General features: G+C 39.6%; 1 protein-coding gene across 2 annotated transcripts in view; it reads left to right on the top strand.

The window, feature by feature from the left end:
- Positions 1 to 20,215, top strand: part of NIPAL2 (NIPA like domain containing 2) — a 131,203-nt gene that overhangs the window by 82,946 nt on the left and 28,042 nt on the right. For both annotated transcript variants that reach the window (XM_027849869.1, XM_027849870.1), the window contains exons 4-5: positions 818 to 877; positions 10,992 to 11,113. In XM_027849869.1, the coding sequence (XP_027705670.1) occupies positions 818 to 877; positions 10,992 to 11,113 (182 nt within the window). The remainder of the gene's footprint in view (positions 1 to 817; positions 878 to 10,991; positions 11,114 to 20,215) is intronic.

Here is a 20,215-nt window from a genome sequence, read left to right as displayed (position 1 = left end):
TGATATTTGAGTCCCTGACCAATCCACAAAGCCCCACGTAACCCACAATGTAGCTGAAATGCAGTACCTGTGGTACTATGGAACATAATCCCATTTGGAATACTGATTTTATGGGAAAATTCATTCCAAGTTTTAGCTTGGGACACCAGGAATATGTCTCCCCATATTCTTTTTTATACTTGGTCATATGATCAGAAATGAGATGTCCAAGGGTGGCATGAAAGTAGGAAAAGGAATAGGTTCTATGCATTACTAGCATCAGCAGGGTAAGTAGAGGTAGGGATCTTAAGCTTCCCCAGCATCATAAGGGAAAGAACAGGATTCCAGGGTATTCCCATTAGGGGCAGGAAGAGAAAGAAAGTTCTGGAAGTCTCAAAGGTGAGTCCCTAGCTAAACATGGCAGAGTTATAACTAGGAATTTTTGCACTTGAGGAAAGAGAAGAAGGGAGTCGGGGGAACCGATGGGGAACTTGCATCTGTTTAGTGTGAAAAGAAGTATGCCCCACACACCAAAGTTTCTACATTGTTGAAGGACTGTGTCCTTTGGGAGCAGGAAGGTAGGGGTCCCAGATGGAAGGGATTTCCACCAGAAAGAGGAGAATTGTCCTCCTAAGGATGGTGCTATTGGTACTTCTAAATTTAACCAATCTAGGGAAAGCTCAGATCACCCTACCCTAGTTAAAGCTAATTTTATCTATAAAGAAATTTCATAAATTGGGCCTTCCTAAGTTGGAAACTGCCTGTACTTCTTTTGGCAAATGATTTTGGTAGAGTAAATGTCATAAGGTTTGCCATTAATGATCATTTTCTTTTTTAGGTAGTGCTGTTATGTCTGTTACATTTCTGAAAGAAAATTTAAGATCCTCAGACTTACTTGGTGAGTATTTATTTAGTGCCCATAGTATGCATATCACTTGACCTAGGGTTACTAAGACTCTGAAGTAAAAAGAAAATTTGTAAGGAAGTAGCTTTAGAAATTGAGAACAAATGACAAAAATTGGCGTTATCTCATTTAGGGATGAAAAATGAGTAGTGGTGTGAAGTTATTTAATCTTGGAGCTGTCAAGGGGCATTTCACATTTAATGGTGAAACTGTCATTTTTGACCACTGCCTGTGCTTCTGGCTGTGGAAAAATACTCTTTTACAATATTACTTTTATGAATGTTATGAAAGTTTTATGAGCATAATAAAATTCAATGAAAACAGCTGTGTAACCTAATAGACCACTCCACATAAAAGCATGTATTTGTGTTAGATCGCCACACAAAAATGAGAACCACAAAGCAATTAGACACACCAACTAACTACCTAATTTGTAATATTTTAGGCCTTTCAAAAGAGTTACAGAGAGAGTCCACCTTCAAGGTTTTATTTGGAAAGATGGCAACTCGTGAAATGTTTCACAGCAGCTTTTCTGGCTTCTTGAGAGATCTCTGCTGTGCATCAAAGCCATCTTTCTCCCAGTGAATTGTTGATGTTCTTAATATAAGGGTCTTTGCCCTTGTTAGAGGCAAAGCAGGGCAAGAGGGCAGATTTTCTTCCTTTTGAGAATTATGTCTGCTTCTTTTCTGAAGCAGGAGGACAAAATATGATTATCTGTTCAGTTTAAATAAAACAGGGCTCCTAAGAAAGACCATGTGATCCAAGGGACAGAGTCAGAAAACCTGCTGGTCCACATCTCATCTCTGATTCTTAATCCCTATGGGACACTGAGTCACCTCATCTCCCTGGGCCTCAGTTTCCTCATCTGTAAAATGAGGGGGTTGTATTAGGTAGCCTTTGAGTAGTTCTAGGTCTATGTTCCATTCTCTAGAGAGAACTCAATTCTTTAAAAATTGAGTTTTACAGTCAATAGGTTCCAGAGTTAATTTTTGTTCAGTCATTTTTCAGCTATGTCTGACTCTTTGTGACTCCATTTGGGATTTTCTTGGCAAAGATACTGAAGTGGTTTTCCATTTCCTTCTCCAGCTCATTTTACAGATGAGGAAACTGAGGCAAACAGGGTTAAGTGTTAAGTTAAGCCCAGGATCACACAGCTACTAAGTATCTGAAACCAGATTTGAACTCAGGAAAATGAGTCTTTCTAACTCCAGGCTCAGTACTCTATCCACTGTACCTCCTACCTGCCCCAGAGTTAGTTTACTTTCTTTGATAACTGTTTTCTTAAGTGTGATATCTTGGAAAGTATTTTCTCCTTTCCCCCCAAATTATTTTATTTATGTATTTTATATATATTTATATATACGCATGTCTCCCCTGGTAGAATATAAGCCACTTAAGGTTACAAGTGTTGGAATTTTTTTTTGTCTTTTGCTCCCCTTAATTTGATTCTCCTCATAGGGCTGTTTTTAAAAATAGTCTGGCTAAATTCTAAATGAGTATGTATGGTGTTTTTCTAAATATGTAGGATCAAAGAATTTATAGATTAAATGGACCTTAGAGTTCATCTAGTCCAATTTCCTTCATTTTACTAGCAAAGAAACTAAGGCCTTCAGGGAAAGTGATTTGTCCAGGGCCACAATATAGTAAATAAGTAGATAGACATGGATCTTAGCCTAGGTACTCTGACTACAAGTACAGTTTACATTCCACTGTGTCATTTCTGCCTCTTATAAATGTGTGGACTCTTTTTTTCTGAATAAGCTCCATTTTTCTTTATCCTTTCATGTGTTATGGTCCATAGACCCATGTGATACAACTGTGCTACGTTATAGCAGCATTGGGAATGGCCTCTGAATTCAATTGTTTTTTATATTTAAAGTTCAAGTCTTCCACTTGGTTTTCTTTTTTTCCAATTTGGCAGATGTTACCAAGGCAACTCAAAAATGGATTGATTGATGAATAGGTTTTCCCGGTATCTTTCTTCTTATGGAATTAACAGCTGGTTCCTATTAAATCTAAATAAATTTCCAATACAAACAAGTAGACAGAGGGAGGAGGTGTGTAGTAACTATCCAGAATACAATAATTTCCAAGTCAGTAAGGGAGGAGAGGGATAGAGAGAGAGAGAGAGAGAGAGAGAGAGAGAGAGAGAGAGACAGAGAGAGAGAGAGACAGAGAGAGACAGAGAGAGAACTAATTGGATAGATGGAAAGAGATGGCTATAGATGGACAGATAGATGGATAGAAATAGATAGAGATGTATGGATGGATAGATAGGTAGATGAATGGATGGATAGATAGATAGATACTATACTCAAGTAGCAGCAGCTAATAAAACTAGGATATCATTTACCATGTTCTATCCTTGTTCTGGGGAAATTGCAGTGACCAGAAAACTGAACTCTTATCTTCTACAAATTACAGACTTTAGTTACTAAAATTGGAAAACACTATATTTTCAGGTACTAGCTGTAGCTGCAGAAATAAAGCCTTCAACAAAGGTTAGAATGACACTTCGGCAATATAAAATGCTTGCCTAGATCATGTATTTTTTAGTAGAAAGAAATGAACTTGGGCTAAATTTGCCATTAGCAAGGACTTAGGGAAGGATGACCAAAGCTCATGTCAAAATAACTTTACAGAATCTATCAGGGGTCACAAAATAAAAACAAGAACTGACATTTATCCAGGGCTTTAAAGTTTGCAGAGTATTTTTCCATGTATTATCTCACCGCATGATCACAACAACCCTGTAAGGTAAACACTGTAGGTATGATTATCCCCATTTTACAGATCAGGAAACCAAAGATCCAAGAGGCTGAAAGTGATTGGCCAGTTCATGGTCCCCATGCTAGTGTACTGAGTTGCCTTGGTAATATCTGCCAAATAAAAAAAAATTCAGCAAATCAACAAGTATTTATTCAGTGTCTACCATATGTCTGGCAAAAGAGACTGCCAGAGCTGACCTCAGAGCCAAAAACTTGGTTCAAGTTCTGCCTTTGACCCATATTGGTTGTGTGACGCTGGGCAAGTCCTTTAACCTCTCCATGGATTAGGCAACTCTTTTAAGTCTATAAGTTGCAGAGTAGGTGCCAACCTATGTTGGTAGAAGGTATCCACTCATCTGATAATTCCTTTCACCAGTGAAATGAGAGGTCCCTATACCCATCTTCTGATGTTTAGAGTATAATGTCTCTGAATGTTGCCTTCAAGTTCTATTTGGTCTGCCATCAGAGATTTCAGGACTTTTTCTTTACCCTAATAACACCAAATAGGATTAGACAGTAATTTCCAGAGACAGGATGCAACTTCTGGAGCTGACAGAGGGTAGGGACTGCTAGTCTGTCTCATCTACCAGGCACTGTACTATGTGCAGAAATGATCCCTGCTCACAAGAAGCTTACATTCTAATGGGGGAGACAAGTCTATATAAATATGTACAGAATAAATCTAAAGAGAGTACAAAGCAGTTAAATACAAAATAGTTCAGGGGGTAGAATACTACTTTTTGGTCACAGGGGAAAGATTAGGAAAGGCTTCATATGGAAGGTGGTGTTTAGGCTGCCTCCTGAAGGAAAAGAAGGATTTTCTGAGGCCTTCCCTGAGAAGGGAGTATATTCCAAGCATGAGAGTCAGAGTGAAGGCAGGGAGATGGAGGGTCTTCTGTGAGCAATAGAGAGAAGTCCAGTCTGTCTAGATCACTTCATATGAGAAGAGAAGTAATATACAATGAAGCTGTAAAGATAAATTGGGGACAGGTTTTGAAGGGTTTTAAAGACTAAACAGGAGAGTTTGTGTTTGATTTTAAATGGAATAGGGAGCCTCTGGAAGCTATTGAGTAGGGGATAACATAATCAGATCTGTGCTTAAGGAAAATCATTTTGGCTGCAGGGTATAGGATTGACTAGAGTGGGGAGACTAGGTGAAGGGAAATTTGAGCTTTAATCAAATAAAACAATTGAATGTAGAGGCCAGTGCCTATGCTGCTATGCCACAGCATAATCAGAAGCAGGATTTGAACCCAAATCTTTTTATTCCATGTCCAGCACTTGAACCACCACACCCCACCCCCACCTTAGGTGCTATGACAATCGGGTATCCATTCTGCGTTAACCAGGAAATTGAGGAGAATGATCCATCACTATAGTACTAGGTCTGACTAACAGAGAAGAGGCACAGGTCACATTGTATCTTCCCTATCCAGACTTTGAGACAGTGTATATGGTGTACAGAATGTAACTTCTACAAGAGCATTAAAGTTGGCATCAATCAACAAATATTTATTGAGCATCCCCCCATGTGCCAGACACTGTGCTAAGTGCTGAGAACACAAAAGAGGCAATCTCAGGGTAGCCCAGGAGCTTTCAGAGATAGCTGCCATGGGTCTTCCCAAATGATGGCCCCATAATACAAAAGTCAGGGCAAAAGTGAGAATGTGTTACAGCATTCCTCTTTGCAAACCAGTGAACCCCACCATAGACAAAGAGATCAAGGGAAAAAAAAGATGATTTATTGGAGGGAAGGGTATAAGCATCTAGATAGCACCTTCTATCTCATTTGATTGTAGCAACCCTGTGTTATTATCCCCCTTTTACAGTAGAGGAAACTGAGGCAGATAGCAGTTAAGTGACTTAACCCAGAGTCACACAGCTAGTAAGTACTTGAGGCAGTACTTGAATTCAATTCTTTCTGACTCCAGGTCTGGCACTTTATCCACTGTACCACATAGCTGCCCCAATCTGTTCTTGGAGATTTCACAAAAAGAGATTTTCACAGACTTTTCTTTGCCCTCATAAAACCAAGTAGAACTGGGAGGTGACTTTCCATGACACAATATTCCAGCCTCCAGAATGATAGCTATGGCTATAAATTCATTTTTATTAATAACCACTTTTGCTGGTTCTGTGATTTCCTCAATATAGGGAGCTCCTGTTGAAAGGCTTCCTTTGCCAATGTTTATTGGAACTCTCTGTGCAACTTCCAGTCTTAGGACACTGAGAGGTTAAGGAATTTACCTAAGGTCCCACATTCAGGAGGTTTGAGGCAGGATCTGAACCTGGATTTTTCTGACTGATCCAGATCTTTCTTACTACAAGGCCAGCTCTCTATCATCATACTGCTTCCCCACTAACATTATGTTCTGCTTTAAAATTTGTAAAATACTTTACATACATTTGAGCCTCATCTCAACCTGGGAGGTAGGTACTGCAGGTATTAACATACCCATTTTACATGTGAGGAAAATGAGTCTCAAATAGGTTAAGTTGGTCACCCAAAACTAGTCAAGATTTGAACCTAGGTCTTCCTGATTATGTGGGGCAAATAGGTGGTGCACTGGATAGAGCTCTGGGTCTGGAGTCAAGAAGACTCATCTTGCTGAGTTCAAATCTGGTCTCAGATACTTGCTAGCTGTGTGACCCTGGGCAAGTCATTTAACCCTGTTTGCCTCAGTTTCCTCATCTGTAAAATGAACTGGAAAGGGAAACGGCAAACCACTCCAGTATTTCCGCCAAGAAAGCCTAAAAGGGTCACAAAGAATCTGAAACAACTGAACAACAACTTCCTGGTTATAATTCCACCACTCCTATACTCTATACGATACTATTTCTCTGAGTAATTCTTTAGGCTCTCCATCTATTTTCTAATAAACCAAAGGAAAAATTTTCTTAGTTTTTTTTTTTTAACTTTATCAACCAAGGTTCTGTACTATGCAGAAATAATTCCCAATAACATCTGATTTCTCCTAGTTCGGGTGACTAGGCGAGGCAGTTTGCAGTTATTCAGTTGATCAAGCAAGCATTTATTAAGCCCCACAATTGTTTGCCAGGCACTGACCTTGGTGCTGAAGATACAAAAACAAAAGTGACATAATCTCTACCCTCAAGGAGATTACATTTCATCAGAGGAGACAAGATGAACACATAGAAGTAGATGCAAAATATATATCAAATGAAAGCAGAGCAATGGGGGAAAAGAATACTAATAGCTGGGAGATCCAGAAAGGCTTCATGCAGAAGGTGCTGTAGTGGAAAAAGGACTGGGAGACAGATGCTACTATTATCCCCATTTTACCATTAAGGAAACTGAGGCAGAAAGAGGTGAAGCGACTTGCCCAGAGTCACATAGCTAGTAAGTGTCTGAGGCTAGATTTTAACTCAGGTCTTTCTGATTCCAGGTCCATTCTGGGTTTAGATGGAGTCAAAGGACCAGAATTCCAATCCTACCACTAATGCCTATTTGCATGCATAAACTTGGGCAAGACACTTAACTTGCCCATCTGGAAAAGTACTAGAGTTAAGAAGCCTAGATTCAGATCCTGGGTTAGACTCTAAATAGCTCTGTGACTCTGGGCAAGTCAGTTCACAGCTTAGAGTCTCAGTTCTCTCATTTGTAAAATGGGAATAATAAAACTTGCTTGACCTACCTACTTTACCCGGTTATTATGTGGAAAGTACTTTATAAACTTTGAAGTGCTATATGAATGTGAGATGATATTAAATAACGATGATTTTTTTATACTTTCAGTTACAGGTCTTTGTAAAGGTTGTTCTTCCTCCCTCCTTAGGCTCTAACCCATAGGAATTGATAGCAGATGAATCATACTTATTTTATGATATCTAATTAAAAGCCACATGTTTGACCTTATTCATAGGATCATACATCTAAGATTGGAAGGGACCTCCGAGGTTCTTCCTTTACACGTACGCCAGGTATGTGTCTTGCCCAAGGTCACACAGTGGTAGAATCTGAACTCTGATCCTCTGGCAAATCTCAAAAATGATCCCACAGAAGTTGACTAAAAAGTGTATCCAGCTGTTATTAGCTTAGTGGCAGTTTGGAGGTCTTACTTTGATTTTCAGTGAATTGATGGTTAAAATTATTTCTTTTTCTTTAAAAAAAAAAAACAACCTAAAATATCAGAGCTCCCCACCTCCTTCTCTCATGTCAGCCACCAGCACATCGTTTTTTCTCCCTTCTCCCCATTTCACCAAAAGTACTAGTTGTGAGATTCTCAGAGATCTTATTTGATTTAAGCCCACGTGTTTCCATCAGGGGAATCACAATTACTGTCAGTTCGTTGACACTTTCCAGGGGCTGGTAACATAATTATACTGAGGTCTTGATAAATAATTGGCTAGATGAGAACCATGAGCTAACTTTGGCTTGAAGGCCAAGAGTAAAATGGGGAGGTGAAGAACATCTTCTGCCTTTGTGGCTGTGCCCAGGGGCCATTTTGGTTTGGGGCCAAATGTCAGCGATGCAAATCGAGACCAGCTGCAAATGATTCCTGGTTGAGAGAATTGATGGGACAGTTTGAGTCTGGAGCTGCCCAGAGAGTTTGAGACCTTTCTAAGGCTCTGACTCATTTCACTCCCGAAACTGTCCAACCTAAGCCTCCCTCAATGGCTTGGACTGTCAGCAGTGACCTGAAAGTATCCGTACTCTGAAGGATCCTAGGGAAATTCAGCTGATTCTAGGGCTCCTCCAAGAGTTTGAATTAGAGGATCGAGTTCATTTCAGAGCTCCCTGTATCATCCCAGGGCAGGCCTTACTGAGCAAGAACATGGATTTATAAACTAGAAGATCATCCAGTCCAACCTCTTCCTTTGAAGAGGTGGAAACAGGTCCAGAAAGCTCAAGAATATTCACTCAATCAAATAATCAACAAACATTTACTGAGTGTATACTATGTACCAGGCAGTTGGGCACAGGACTGGTGCTGGACCCTGTGCTAAATGCTAGGGGAACACAAAGAAAGACAAAAAGTAGTCCTTCCTCTCAAGGAGCTCAAAGTCTAATGGGTGTGGGGTGGGGGGTGTCACCAGGCACAAAACTATGTACAAACTTAATATATATAGGACAAATACATACATTCATATGCACATATATGTACATACACACAGAGACAGAGAAACAGAGAGAAATGGAAAGAAAGAGAAAAACAGAGAGAGAGACAGAGAAAGAGACAGAGGGAGAGAGAAGAAGAGAGACAGAGACAGAGAGAGAGAAAGAGAGAGAGACACAGAAAGAAATTCATCTAGAACAGTGAAGGAAAACCAATTCTGCCCCCTTTAAAGGCAGATCAAAGGATGCTAGGCCAGCATGGGAGGGGTAGTTTGGGGAAACCTATACAGCTGCTACTCAAATATTTTATATTTTACTACTTAAAGAATCTACCATTAAGAGGCAGTGTGATGTAGTATAGAATAGCAACTGTTTGAGGGCAGGAGCTACTTGAATTTTGTCTTTTTATGCACAGTACCTGGCACATAATAGGTTCATTCATTCATTCAAGCATTTCATAAATGCTTGTCAATTGATTGATAATGGAAAAATATTGGAAACAGTCAGCAGACAAAAGGGTTCAAATTCCTCCTCTTAACCCTTGCTAGTTGTATCACCAAGGGAAAATCACTCTCTCTCTCTCCAAGGTCTCATCTTATCTGAAAAAGAAGCAGGATAATAACTATAGTACTTAGCTCCCAAGGTTGTTGTGAGGACCCAGTGAGATAATGTATGTAAAGTGCTCTGTAAGGGTCAGATATTATTTGATGTTGATGTGAGTACTCCCTCCACCAAAGCAGATTGCCATTCATAGATACTACAGATGTGTTGGACCAGTCAGTCAGTGAGTCAAGCATTTATTGAGCACCTACTATATATGAACCACTGTGCTAAGTGCTTGGGATATAAAGAAAGGCAAAAAACCAGTCTGCTTTCAAGAAGCTCATAGTCTAACAGGAAAACACCTATATACAAACAAGATATACACAGGGTCACTTGGGGGGAATCTCAGAGGAAAGGTATTAAAATAAGGAAGACTAGGAAAGGCTTCATGGAGAAAGTGGTCTTTGAAAGTTGCTGTGGCCTAAAAATTCATCCCTCTGTGGCCAAGGTAGTAGTGAACTTCTCTGAATGCAACTAGACTAGTTCTTAGACTGTAGACATTACAATCTGACCCCAAGCCAGATTAGATTATATTTAGAATAATATTATCTCAAATGACATAATATTTGTAAACTACTTAGCACAGTGCCCAGCTGGCACATAGTAGGTGTTTAATAAATGTTTGTTCTCCATTCCCACCCCAGCCTATCCTCACCTTTCTAGCTTGGTAGAGTCTGTTTAAGGCTGCGCTTTCCAGGCCTAGCTTTTGAGAACCTTGGGTTCCTTCCTTGTCATAAGGAGATATTAGAGTTGGGCCTTTAGTGAAGGACATAGGGTCATAGTTTTAGAGCTGGAGGGGACCTTAGAGGTTATGTGATCTAACCCCTCTATTTTACAGAAAAGGAAACTGAGACCTACAAAGATGAAGTTACTTGCCCAAGGTCACACAGGTGGTGAATGGCAGAGCCAGGATTTGAACTCAGTTCCTCTGACTTCAAACCTAGTTTTCTTTCCACTGCATCTCACTGAATTGTTGCTAGAGTGAAAATAATAACAGCTTACACTTATATAGCACTTTACAGTTAAAAAGTATATCTCCTTTAATTGCTAATAAGAATTATATATGTATAATGTATGTGTGTCTATATGTACATATATGTATGACACATACATACACATACATACACATATCTTTAACATCTGAAAAGAGTTTTACATTTGTTGTCTCATGTGGTCCTTACAATAACCTGGTGAGGTAGGTGGTATTATCCCCATTTTAAAGATGAAGAAAATGAATCCAAAAAAAGAAAGAGGTTAAGTGACTTGCCTAGGGTCACACTGAGGCAGAATTTGAACTCACATCTTCCTGATTCCAAGTCTAGTGCTCCATCCACTGTTCCACCTAACATCTTTGATCCCACATTTTACAAATGTGGACAAAGGCCAAGACATGTTGAATAAATGGCTTATCTATAATCATACAGCTGGTAAATGGTGGCCCAGACCTCAAGCTCAGCTCTTTTGATTTTATATCCAATGTTCTTCACATTTATACTGCTCTATTTGTCACCTTTGAAAAGTATTGTTATTCAGATTCTCTATTTGGAAGAATTAATTGAGCAGTGGTATTTGTATGGATGAATGGACCTAAGTATACATCTTTTTTTATCTTATTTTAAAACTTATCTTCCTTTTTTTTTGTTGTTCTTTTCACATAAAGGTGTGACACTGGCATTTGCAGGAACATATATATTGGTGGCTTTTGCTCCAAACATAACTCAGGATATCACAGCAAGAAAAGTACAGTATTACTTTGTTGGCTGGCAGTTCCTGGCCTATGTGGTAAGAGATCTATGTTTCCTATTTCTGACTGGATATAATAATAACCACTATGGCACATAGACATTAAAAACTTATTACTCATTTCTGATCAGGCTTGCTTTTCAGTTTCTATCCCCAGCGCTTAGCACAGTGTTTTGTTTTGTTTTTTAATTTATGGAATAAAACAAGCATTTTCATAACAGGACAATAAAAGGGTGATTGCACATGAAATTACAAATCTACTACACACAACTTGCTATTCCTTTCAAATATACAATCAAATCATGTCAATTTCTTTTTTTTCTTCCTGACCCCCCTCCCACCCTAGAGATGGCTACCATTAGACACAAATAGGTATATATATGTAAAACTGTTCTATACATACTTCTATTTATCAGTTTTAAAACATAGCTCATGCTTAATAAATGCTTTTTGATTCATTCATCAAAATGTAGATGAACTTATTTGACTAATGTCAAAAGTGGGTTCACCTTCTAAAGCAGCACAGTGCCCAACTGGCACATAGTAGGTGTTTAGCACATATTTGTTCCCCATCCCACCTCATCCCACCCCCAACCCATCCTTACTTTTTAACTTGGTAGGTCCATTCTAGTCTTCCAAGGGAGAAAGAATGTCTTGGAATTGAGATAATTCCCCCAACTTTAGGTCCACTGAAGTCTACATCATATGGTCCAAATCAAATTAGAACAAATCCCAATCTTCAGGGGCAGGAATCGACTCCTTGGCATTGTTTCCTTCCCTTACCTCCCAGGATGGATGCTCTCAAATAGGTAGGCCCAGTGAGAAGCCTATCCAAAGGACAACAAGCAAACTGACTCCAGTGGAGCAGAGCATGTGGTTGATTGTGAGGAAACAGGGACATGTACATTGTTAGTGAAACTGACAGAACTATACAGGAAGACCTGTAAAATTGTTCATACCCTTTGACCTAGTGATTTCAAATAATATCCAGGACCACATGCCTGGTAAGTATCTGAGGGAGTATTTTGAACTCGGGTCTTCACAACATCACAGTACCGTCCGATATCTGTGATCTTGAGAGCAGGTATGTCAACTCTGAAGAACGAGGAGGAGAAGGATGATGATGATGATGATGATGATACCTATATTGTTTCATTGGATCCTCACAGTAACCTCCTTAGGTAGGCACTGTAGCCATTATTATACCCATTTTAGAGATGAGAAAATTGAGGCTGAGAGAGATTATGTAACTTGCTCCGTGATCACACAACTAGTAAGTATCAGAGGCAGAATATGAACCCAAATTTAATTCCACATTCAATGCTCTGTCCACTATGCCATGGTCCAGAACATATAACACTATTGAGATCCCAGAGCTGAAAGGGACCTGGAAGGCCACCCAGTCCAAACTTCTCACTTTACGGGAAGTTATTTCCCTTGCCAAAAGTTACTTAATAGTAAGCATCAGCGGCAGGATTTGAACACAACTCCTTTGATTCCAGACCTTTCCATGGCATCACAAGCTGTCCATAAAGTCAGATAAGGTTACAGAACCAGAAATGGAAAAAGATTAAAAACTGAAAGAGACCTCAGAGGCCATCTGCACCAACCTCTTCTTTTACAGGCAAGGAAACTGAGTCTCAGAAATGTTAAGTATCTTGCCCGAGGTCACACTTGTAGTAAGCACCAGAAACAGGATCTGAACCCAGTCAGGAGAGCCTGAGTTCAAAAACATCCTCAGACACTTCCTAGCTGTGAGCAAGTCACTTAACCTGTTTGCCTCCGTTTCCTTAACTATAAAATGGGCATAATAGCAGAACCTACCTGGCAAAGTTGTTGTAAGGATCAAATAAGATTATATTTGCAAAGCACTTAGCACAGTGGCTGGCACATAGTAGGTGTTATATAAAGACTTATTCTCTCCTTTTCCCCTGCCAGTTCAGAGCCCACTGTGCTATGGGACCTTCATGGCATCAGACAGAATTATAGAACCAGAGAGAGAGAAAGAGCTCACTTATTCACAATTGTCTTTAGGATTCTGTTTCTGCTTATCCTTATACATGGGCTACTTTAACTCCATCCATGCTCTTCTGTCCCCAAAGGATGAGTCCTGTCTCTCTGTGTCCTGAGTGAACGAAAGTCCCCTGGTTGGGGGCTTATTTTGCATTGTCTCTCAATTGACAGTGAAGGCAGACCAGCAACTTCCTTCTTAAGTTGCAGACGTCGTAGGCTGTCATGAGTTCCGGCCCCAGCCTTGGAAGGGCTACTCTGAAGCTTTCCTTCTCCTTCATATAGACCAGCAGTTCTCAGACTCCTCAATATCAGGATCCCATTACAATCTTAAAATTATTGATAATTTCATTATTGATAAATTATTGATGTTATTATTGATAAAATTATTGAAAATATTTTGAAATGCATGTGGCCTGTATCTAGTGATGTTTACCATGTTAAAATAAAAACAGCCTAGTTTTATCATGAAAATAGTCTTGATCTAGCAGACCCTCAGAAAGGGGGTGTCCAGGGCTCTCCAGACCACACTTTGAGAACCAAGAATAAGCAGGAGGGGAGTCCTTGACACCTTAAGAGAAAATTATTTACTTGAGCATTGAAACCATAAAAGAAACCTGTTCCTCACCCCCCCCAAATATTTAAGACTAGTGTCTCTGGCATTTCATCCCAGTGACCTATTGATTTAATGAACTTGTAAGACCTTCTGAGAGGCAATGTGTTAGAGTATATAACTTTGGAGCCAGAGAGACCTAAGTTCTACCTCTGGCAGTATTATTAGTTATGTGACCATGAGCAAGTCACTTAACCTTGCAATGTCCCCCAAAAACTTTCTAATACTATGATAGAGACAAAGATTTTGTCTGGGTCTTAGGATCCCAAAATAAGACTTTGCATTTCCTATCATGCTGAGCCATGTTTCCATGTTCCTGTTATCTTATTGGCATGAAGTTGAGTTTGTGTGTGTGTGTTTTTAAGTTAAGTTTATGTGTTTAAAAAAACAAAGAGTGCCTTGCTCTGGTTTACTAGAAGAATGCTGATATTTATTCATTCCATAATAAATATTTATAAATGCCATTTGCTAAGGATCCTGAAAGGGCAACTAGGTGGCACAGTGGATAGAGTGCCAGCCCTGGAGTGAGGAGGACCTGAGTTCAAATCCAGCCTCAGACACATATTAGTTGTGTGACCCTGGACAAGTCATTTGACCTTATTTGCCTCAGTTTCCTCATCTGGAGAAGGAAATGGCAAACTGCACCAGCATCTTTGTCAAGAAAGCCTCAAATAGGGTCACGACTGAAAATGATTAAACAAAAACAACCATAGAAGATGAATCCAGTATAAATGGAAAGTAATCTCAGAGGGAAGGTAGGATTTGAGCTAAGTCTTGAAGTAAGAGAAACTAAGAGGTGGAGGTGAAGGAAGCTAAGGCAGAAGTGAGGAGGGAGGGCATTCCAGGTATGAAGAGACCTTTGAAGAAAACAGAATGTCAAGTTTGGGGAAGAGAGAATAGTCCGATTAGCTGAAAAGCAGAATGTATGAAAGGGACCTATGCGCAGCAAGCCTGGAAAGGTAGATTAGAGCCAGACAGGGAAGGGCTTTCCTGCCAATCTTGTCATCTGAAAAGAACTGGACTTTGACCATTTTTCAGACTCAATTCTATTACAAGGTCCATCTGTACCAATAAGGCACGACAAATGCCTATGAAGACAATAAGAGCAAATGGAGTTGAGTTCAATTCAGTTCTACAAGGCTTTATTGAATGGAAGGACATACTGTGACATAATATCAAAAGTAATTAGATCTCAGACACAAGTAAGAGGGAATGAGCTAGAGCTGAGACGTGATGGATCGCCTTAGAAAAGGTGATTGATAGTAGACTACAATCAATCTATTATAATAGGTTGACGCTTTTGATAGTAACTGGAGTAACTGACATTTCTACAGCACTTCATGGTTTATGAAAGGTTTTTAGATTGCAGTTAATCTTCACAACAGCACTGTGAAGGCAGCTCTATATTTACCCCAATTTTACAGATGAGAAACAAAGGCCTGAAAGACAAGTGACTTGCCCAGCGTCACCCAGGTAGTATCTAAAGCAGGATTTGAACCCGATGGTGCCTTCTCAGGTCCAGTACCCTCTCCACTATACCCCACTGGCTTTCTGACACTGGGCATAAAGTTATCTCAGTGATCTTCATGTGGTGCTTTAATGCCTGTTCTAAAATGAAATTCCCAACTTCAGGAGGTATAAATTATAGATTAAACTCCTGGACTAAAATTTAGATTCAGCCTTCACATGAATCTATTAATGGTGTGAATAATTAATATTTAATCCCTGGTCATGGCAGAAGCCTCACTTTTTTCCATGCAGTCTGAATGCAAAGAGCATAATTACTGTCACTGAGATTGTTCATTGAAGCGAGCAGGCAGTATGTGTGTTCTTTGAACCACATGCATGGAAAGTGCTGAGTTAAATACAGTATAGCAGCTTCATTACCTCTGGAGCCTTTTCCAGCAATAAAGCAGAAGAAAAGACTTAGAAGTCTGGGGTTACTTCTAAGTTTAAATTTTAAAATGATATTTTAAATATGTCTTTTAGTGTGGCTGATCTCGTTTGGGGATCATCTGGACTTCTAATGGCCTGACGATTTTGAAGCAGAGAGGTTCTTAACCTTTGTTATATCATGCATCCCTTGGTAGTCTGGGGAAGCCTATGGATCTCTTTTCAGAATGTTTTTAAATCTATAAAAATAAGAGGCAGCTAGGTAGCACAGTGGGTAGAGCCCTGGGTGTGGAGTCAGCAAGACTTGAGTACAAATTCAGCCTCTGACACTATGTGACTCTGGGCAATTCACTTGCCCTCAGTTTCCTCATCTGTAAAATGGGAGTAATAATAGTATTGAGGTTTAGGGGTGCTGAGACCCTGAAATTGTGACAACTATGTCCTGCTCAAATGAATTCGACCTAGGGGCAGCTAGGTGGCACAGTGGATAGAGCACCAGCCCTGAACTCAGGAGGACCTGAGTTCAAATCCGGCCTCAGACCAAACACTTGTCTCTTACTAGCTGTGTGACCCTGGGCAAGACACTTAACCCCAATTGCCTTAAAAAAAACAACAACAACAACAAATGAATTCAACCCAAACCTTCTTTCAGCCAAAGACATGAGGTTTATTAAAACACTGATAGAGGGTGGGCATGATTCTAACAATCCACCATATTGGCCAAACTCTTAAGGAATCTGAGCACTTTAATGGAGGCGAGATGGATCTTATATAGAGAAAGACTGTGGGAGGGATCTAGGAGTGGCCACGTAGTCTAGGGTGGATGAGGTGGGGGAGGGGTCTAAGGAAGATCTTGATGGGAGTGGTCAGTAGGCTTGGGTGACTAGGAGGTAGAATGAGGTCTAGATAGGATCCAGGGTGGGAAGTAGCAGAGAATCGGGAGATTGGGCGCAGGCCACAACAAAAGGGCAGTTGAGAGGATTATAGCCTCAGGTGAACACCAGAGACTTGACCATGTGGGAAAATCCAGGGCTTTTCCTTTTTGGGGTCCAGATCCCATGCCTATCAATAGCACCTACTTCCCAGGGTTATTGTGAGGGTCAAATGAGATAATAATTGTAAAGCACTTAGTACAATGCCTGGAACATATAAATGTATGTAAGTGTTGGCTATTATCACTAGCTATGTGAACTTGGACAAATCTCTTAGCCTCAGTTTCCTCATCTGTAAAATGGGGATTATAATAGCACTACCTCCCAGAGTTTTTGTGAGGATCAAATGAGATAATAATTGTAAAGTACTTAGTACAGCACATAGCGCACAGTAGTTGCTATATAAATGTTGGTTATTATTATTATTGTTACTAATTGTATGCCCCGGGCAAATCTCTTAGCCTCAATTTCCTCATCAGTAAAATGGAGATATAACACCTTCCTCTCAGAGCTGTTACGAATATCATATGAGATAATATATTTAAAGTGTTTAGAAAACTTTAAAGTGCTATACAAATGCTAGCTATTACTATTATTATGATTATAAAATAAATAAGATTACAAAGGAAACCAATTATGTTGAAATACATTTATCAAAATACATTTTTTTAAAAGTTCATGAATCCTTAGTTAAGAACCTGTTTTTAGATGTAACCCAGAGAACTTAAATTCATGGATTACATACCATACACCAGTATGTAAAGGACCATTTGTCATTAGGGAAACTCCGTCTACTAAAGAAATCTCCACGACTATTTATATTTCTTGGTCTTAGAAAATTGCCCGCAGCTCAGAGAGGCTATGATTTGTCCACGGTCACACAGGTGTAAATAGTAGAGACGGAATTTTAATTTGGGTCTTCCTGCTACCAACTGGCTCTAGCGCCATATCTACTATACCAAACCATTGTTGTTGTTCAGTGTTTTCATTTGTGTCTGACTCTTCATGACCCCTTTTGGAGTTTTCTTGGCAAAGATGGAGTGGCTTGCCATTTCCTTCTCCAGTTTATTTTACAGATGAGGAAACTGAGGCAAACAGGGTTAAGTGACTTGCCCAGGGTTACACAGTAGTGTCTGAGGACTGAGTTGAACTCAGGTCTTCCTTACTTCAAGCTGTCACTCTATCCACTGCACCATCTAGTTGCCCACTATACTAAACCACTGTCTACCTATTTATGCTATATTATATTGTTATACCACACTATATACTCCATGTTATGCTACATATAGTATGCTATATACTATATATGTTATACTATATATGTGATTGATATATATATGTATATGAAAACGATTTTGTAATTACACCTGATTTCTCCATCACTAAGATGTAAGTCGAGTTGGAATTGAGATTCAACATGTTTTTCCTCCAACTTTTTAGGGATCTTGGAAACAGTTACTGCTGGCATAGGAGAAAGAAAATGTCTTTTTTTCTTATTCAGTAAAATCTCAAGTCTCCTTTCATGTTCTATTACAAGCCTGTTGAAGGTTAGATTAAATTTACCTCAGATTTTTCAAAATTGGTAGAAATCATCCTGGACAAGTTCTACTGACAGGTGAAGCATTGTGTCCAGGGTCACACGGCTAGTATGGGTAAGAAGCAGTTCCTGAGCCTGGGTCTGGCTGCCACCAAGGCCTGCTCTCTCTTTGGTATAAGGCACACTGCTTCTCATCAGAACCACTCAAGTGAAATCTCTGTTACTACAGTATAGTCAGGAAACCCACAAGAAGCCTATCTCCAGCATCTTCTAGTGAATGACACAGAGAGACACCCTGGATTCTTGGAAGGTACGACTGCAAATTCTGCTGGGAAAAGCTTCCAGTACAGCCAAAACACAGACTACGTGACTGACTGCCTCTACGGACCTGCCGGCAAAGTTGGAGAAGTTCACCTCTATGCTGGCTAAGGGATGAACTCTTTTCAAAATGAGACAATATTTTCAAGTGCTTTGTAAATTTTAAGGCACTCTTAAATATTATTATTGCTGTTGTTATTATTATTGTTTTACCTATCTACGCTAGCTAGCTTCCTCATATCGTGAAAAAAAAAAGTTCTTTTCCTTTTTTTTCCCAGTGGTGCTAACTCACTTATAAAAGTGTTTCTCAGAAGATCTATTCAAGTTCCACTCTCCAATATATAAATAATGGCTAGGGGCTAAGGACATGTTAAATTGTCAGAGAAGAACTTGGAACTGGGCGCTGTAATGAGCTGCATTTATTAAGGCTGTAAGATACTGAAATGGTTTAATAAGAAAGGATTAAGGAACATCTTCTCTGGACATCTTAAAGACTAGAGGGAGAATGCTTCTCTCTCAAGTAGTTTAGGCTACCTGGGCACCCCTCAATATCTCATAGGATCGTAGATTTAGAGCTGGAAGGGACCTCAGATACCAGTTAGCACAACCCCTCTCAGTTTACAGCTGACAGAAACTTCTGTCTTAACACAAAGAGATTAAGTGATTTTCTCAGGGTCATATAGCTAGCTAAGTATCTGAGGCAGAATTTGAACACAGGTCTTCCTGACTACAAGTCTAGCACCCTATGCCTCTGTAACACCTAGATGCCTATGATTCTGCTTATTTAGGAAGGGGGAGGGAAAAAAGGTGGAGTGGAAAAGGAATAGAATGCTGCAAATAGAAGCATGGTAGCAAAAAATTTCATTCAATCACTAAACATTTATCAAGGACCATTTAATAAATTGGGGCAGCTAGTGTGGCACAGTAGATAGAGCACTGGGTCCTGGAGTCAGGAAAGCCTGAATTCAATTCCACTCTCAGATTCTTACTAGTTGTGTGACCCTGGGCAAGTCACTTAACCTTGTTTGCCTCAGATTCCTCATCTGTAAAATGAGTTGGAGAAAGAAATGGCAAACCACTCCAGTATCTTTAAAAGAAAACCCCAAATGGGGTCATAAAGAGTAGGACATGATTGAAATGACTAAACAACAACAATTTAACAAATTAAACATTTATTAATGTACTTATAACATCAGTCTTAGGTACTAGTAGAGATAAAGAGATTTATCTTACATGTGAGTAGTAGACTGGAGGGTAATTAAGGGAATCCTTGACTTGTTGAAAGGGGGCAGAGTGTATGTCCAGCTCTATGGGAGGTGCCAGGCCAGCAAATCAGGACTTTCCATGATTATCTCCCACTATGTGAGGACCCTGACCTGAGGGAGCTTACAGTTGAGTAAAGGATATGATACATACATAGAAAACTATAATAAAAAATTAAATTGATAAGTGCAAACAATTAAATTGATGAGTGTGAAACCTGAGCAGGCAAAGGCCATTAGCGACTAGTCGTATTAGAAAAGGCTTTTCATCTGGGCTTTAAAGGATGGATAGGATTTCAACCGACAAAAGTGGGAGAGGAAATTATTCCAAGGAATCATCTGAGCAGAGGTACATAAGAAAAGGAAAGCATCATATTTGTGTAGGAAATGGCGAATAGTCCTGTTTGGGCCTTGGCATGGAGTAGTAATTTGACAAAGCTAGGAAGGTGAATATGTAAATATGCTTGACTTATATGCTAAGGACTTTGAACTCTATTCAGTGTCTAAGTAATAGGGAGCCATTGAAGATTCTTAAGCAGAGAATAGTTCTATGCATAAAGGAGTCAAACTGGCCAA

The sequence above is a fragment of the Vombatus ursinus genome, unplaced genomic scaffold, assembly GCF_900497805.2.
Source record: "Vombatus ursinus unplaced genomic scaffold, bare-nosed wombat genome assembly UNPS02008961.1, whole genome shotgun sequence".
NCBI lineage: Eukaryota > Metazoa > Chordata > Mammalia > Diprotodontia > Vombatidae > Vombatus > Vombatus ursinus.
The sequence above is the reverse complement of the archived record's forward strand: the minus strand, read 5'-3'. Positions and strand labels throughout refer to the sequence as shown.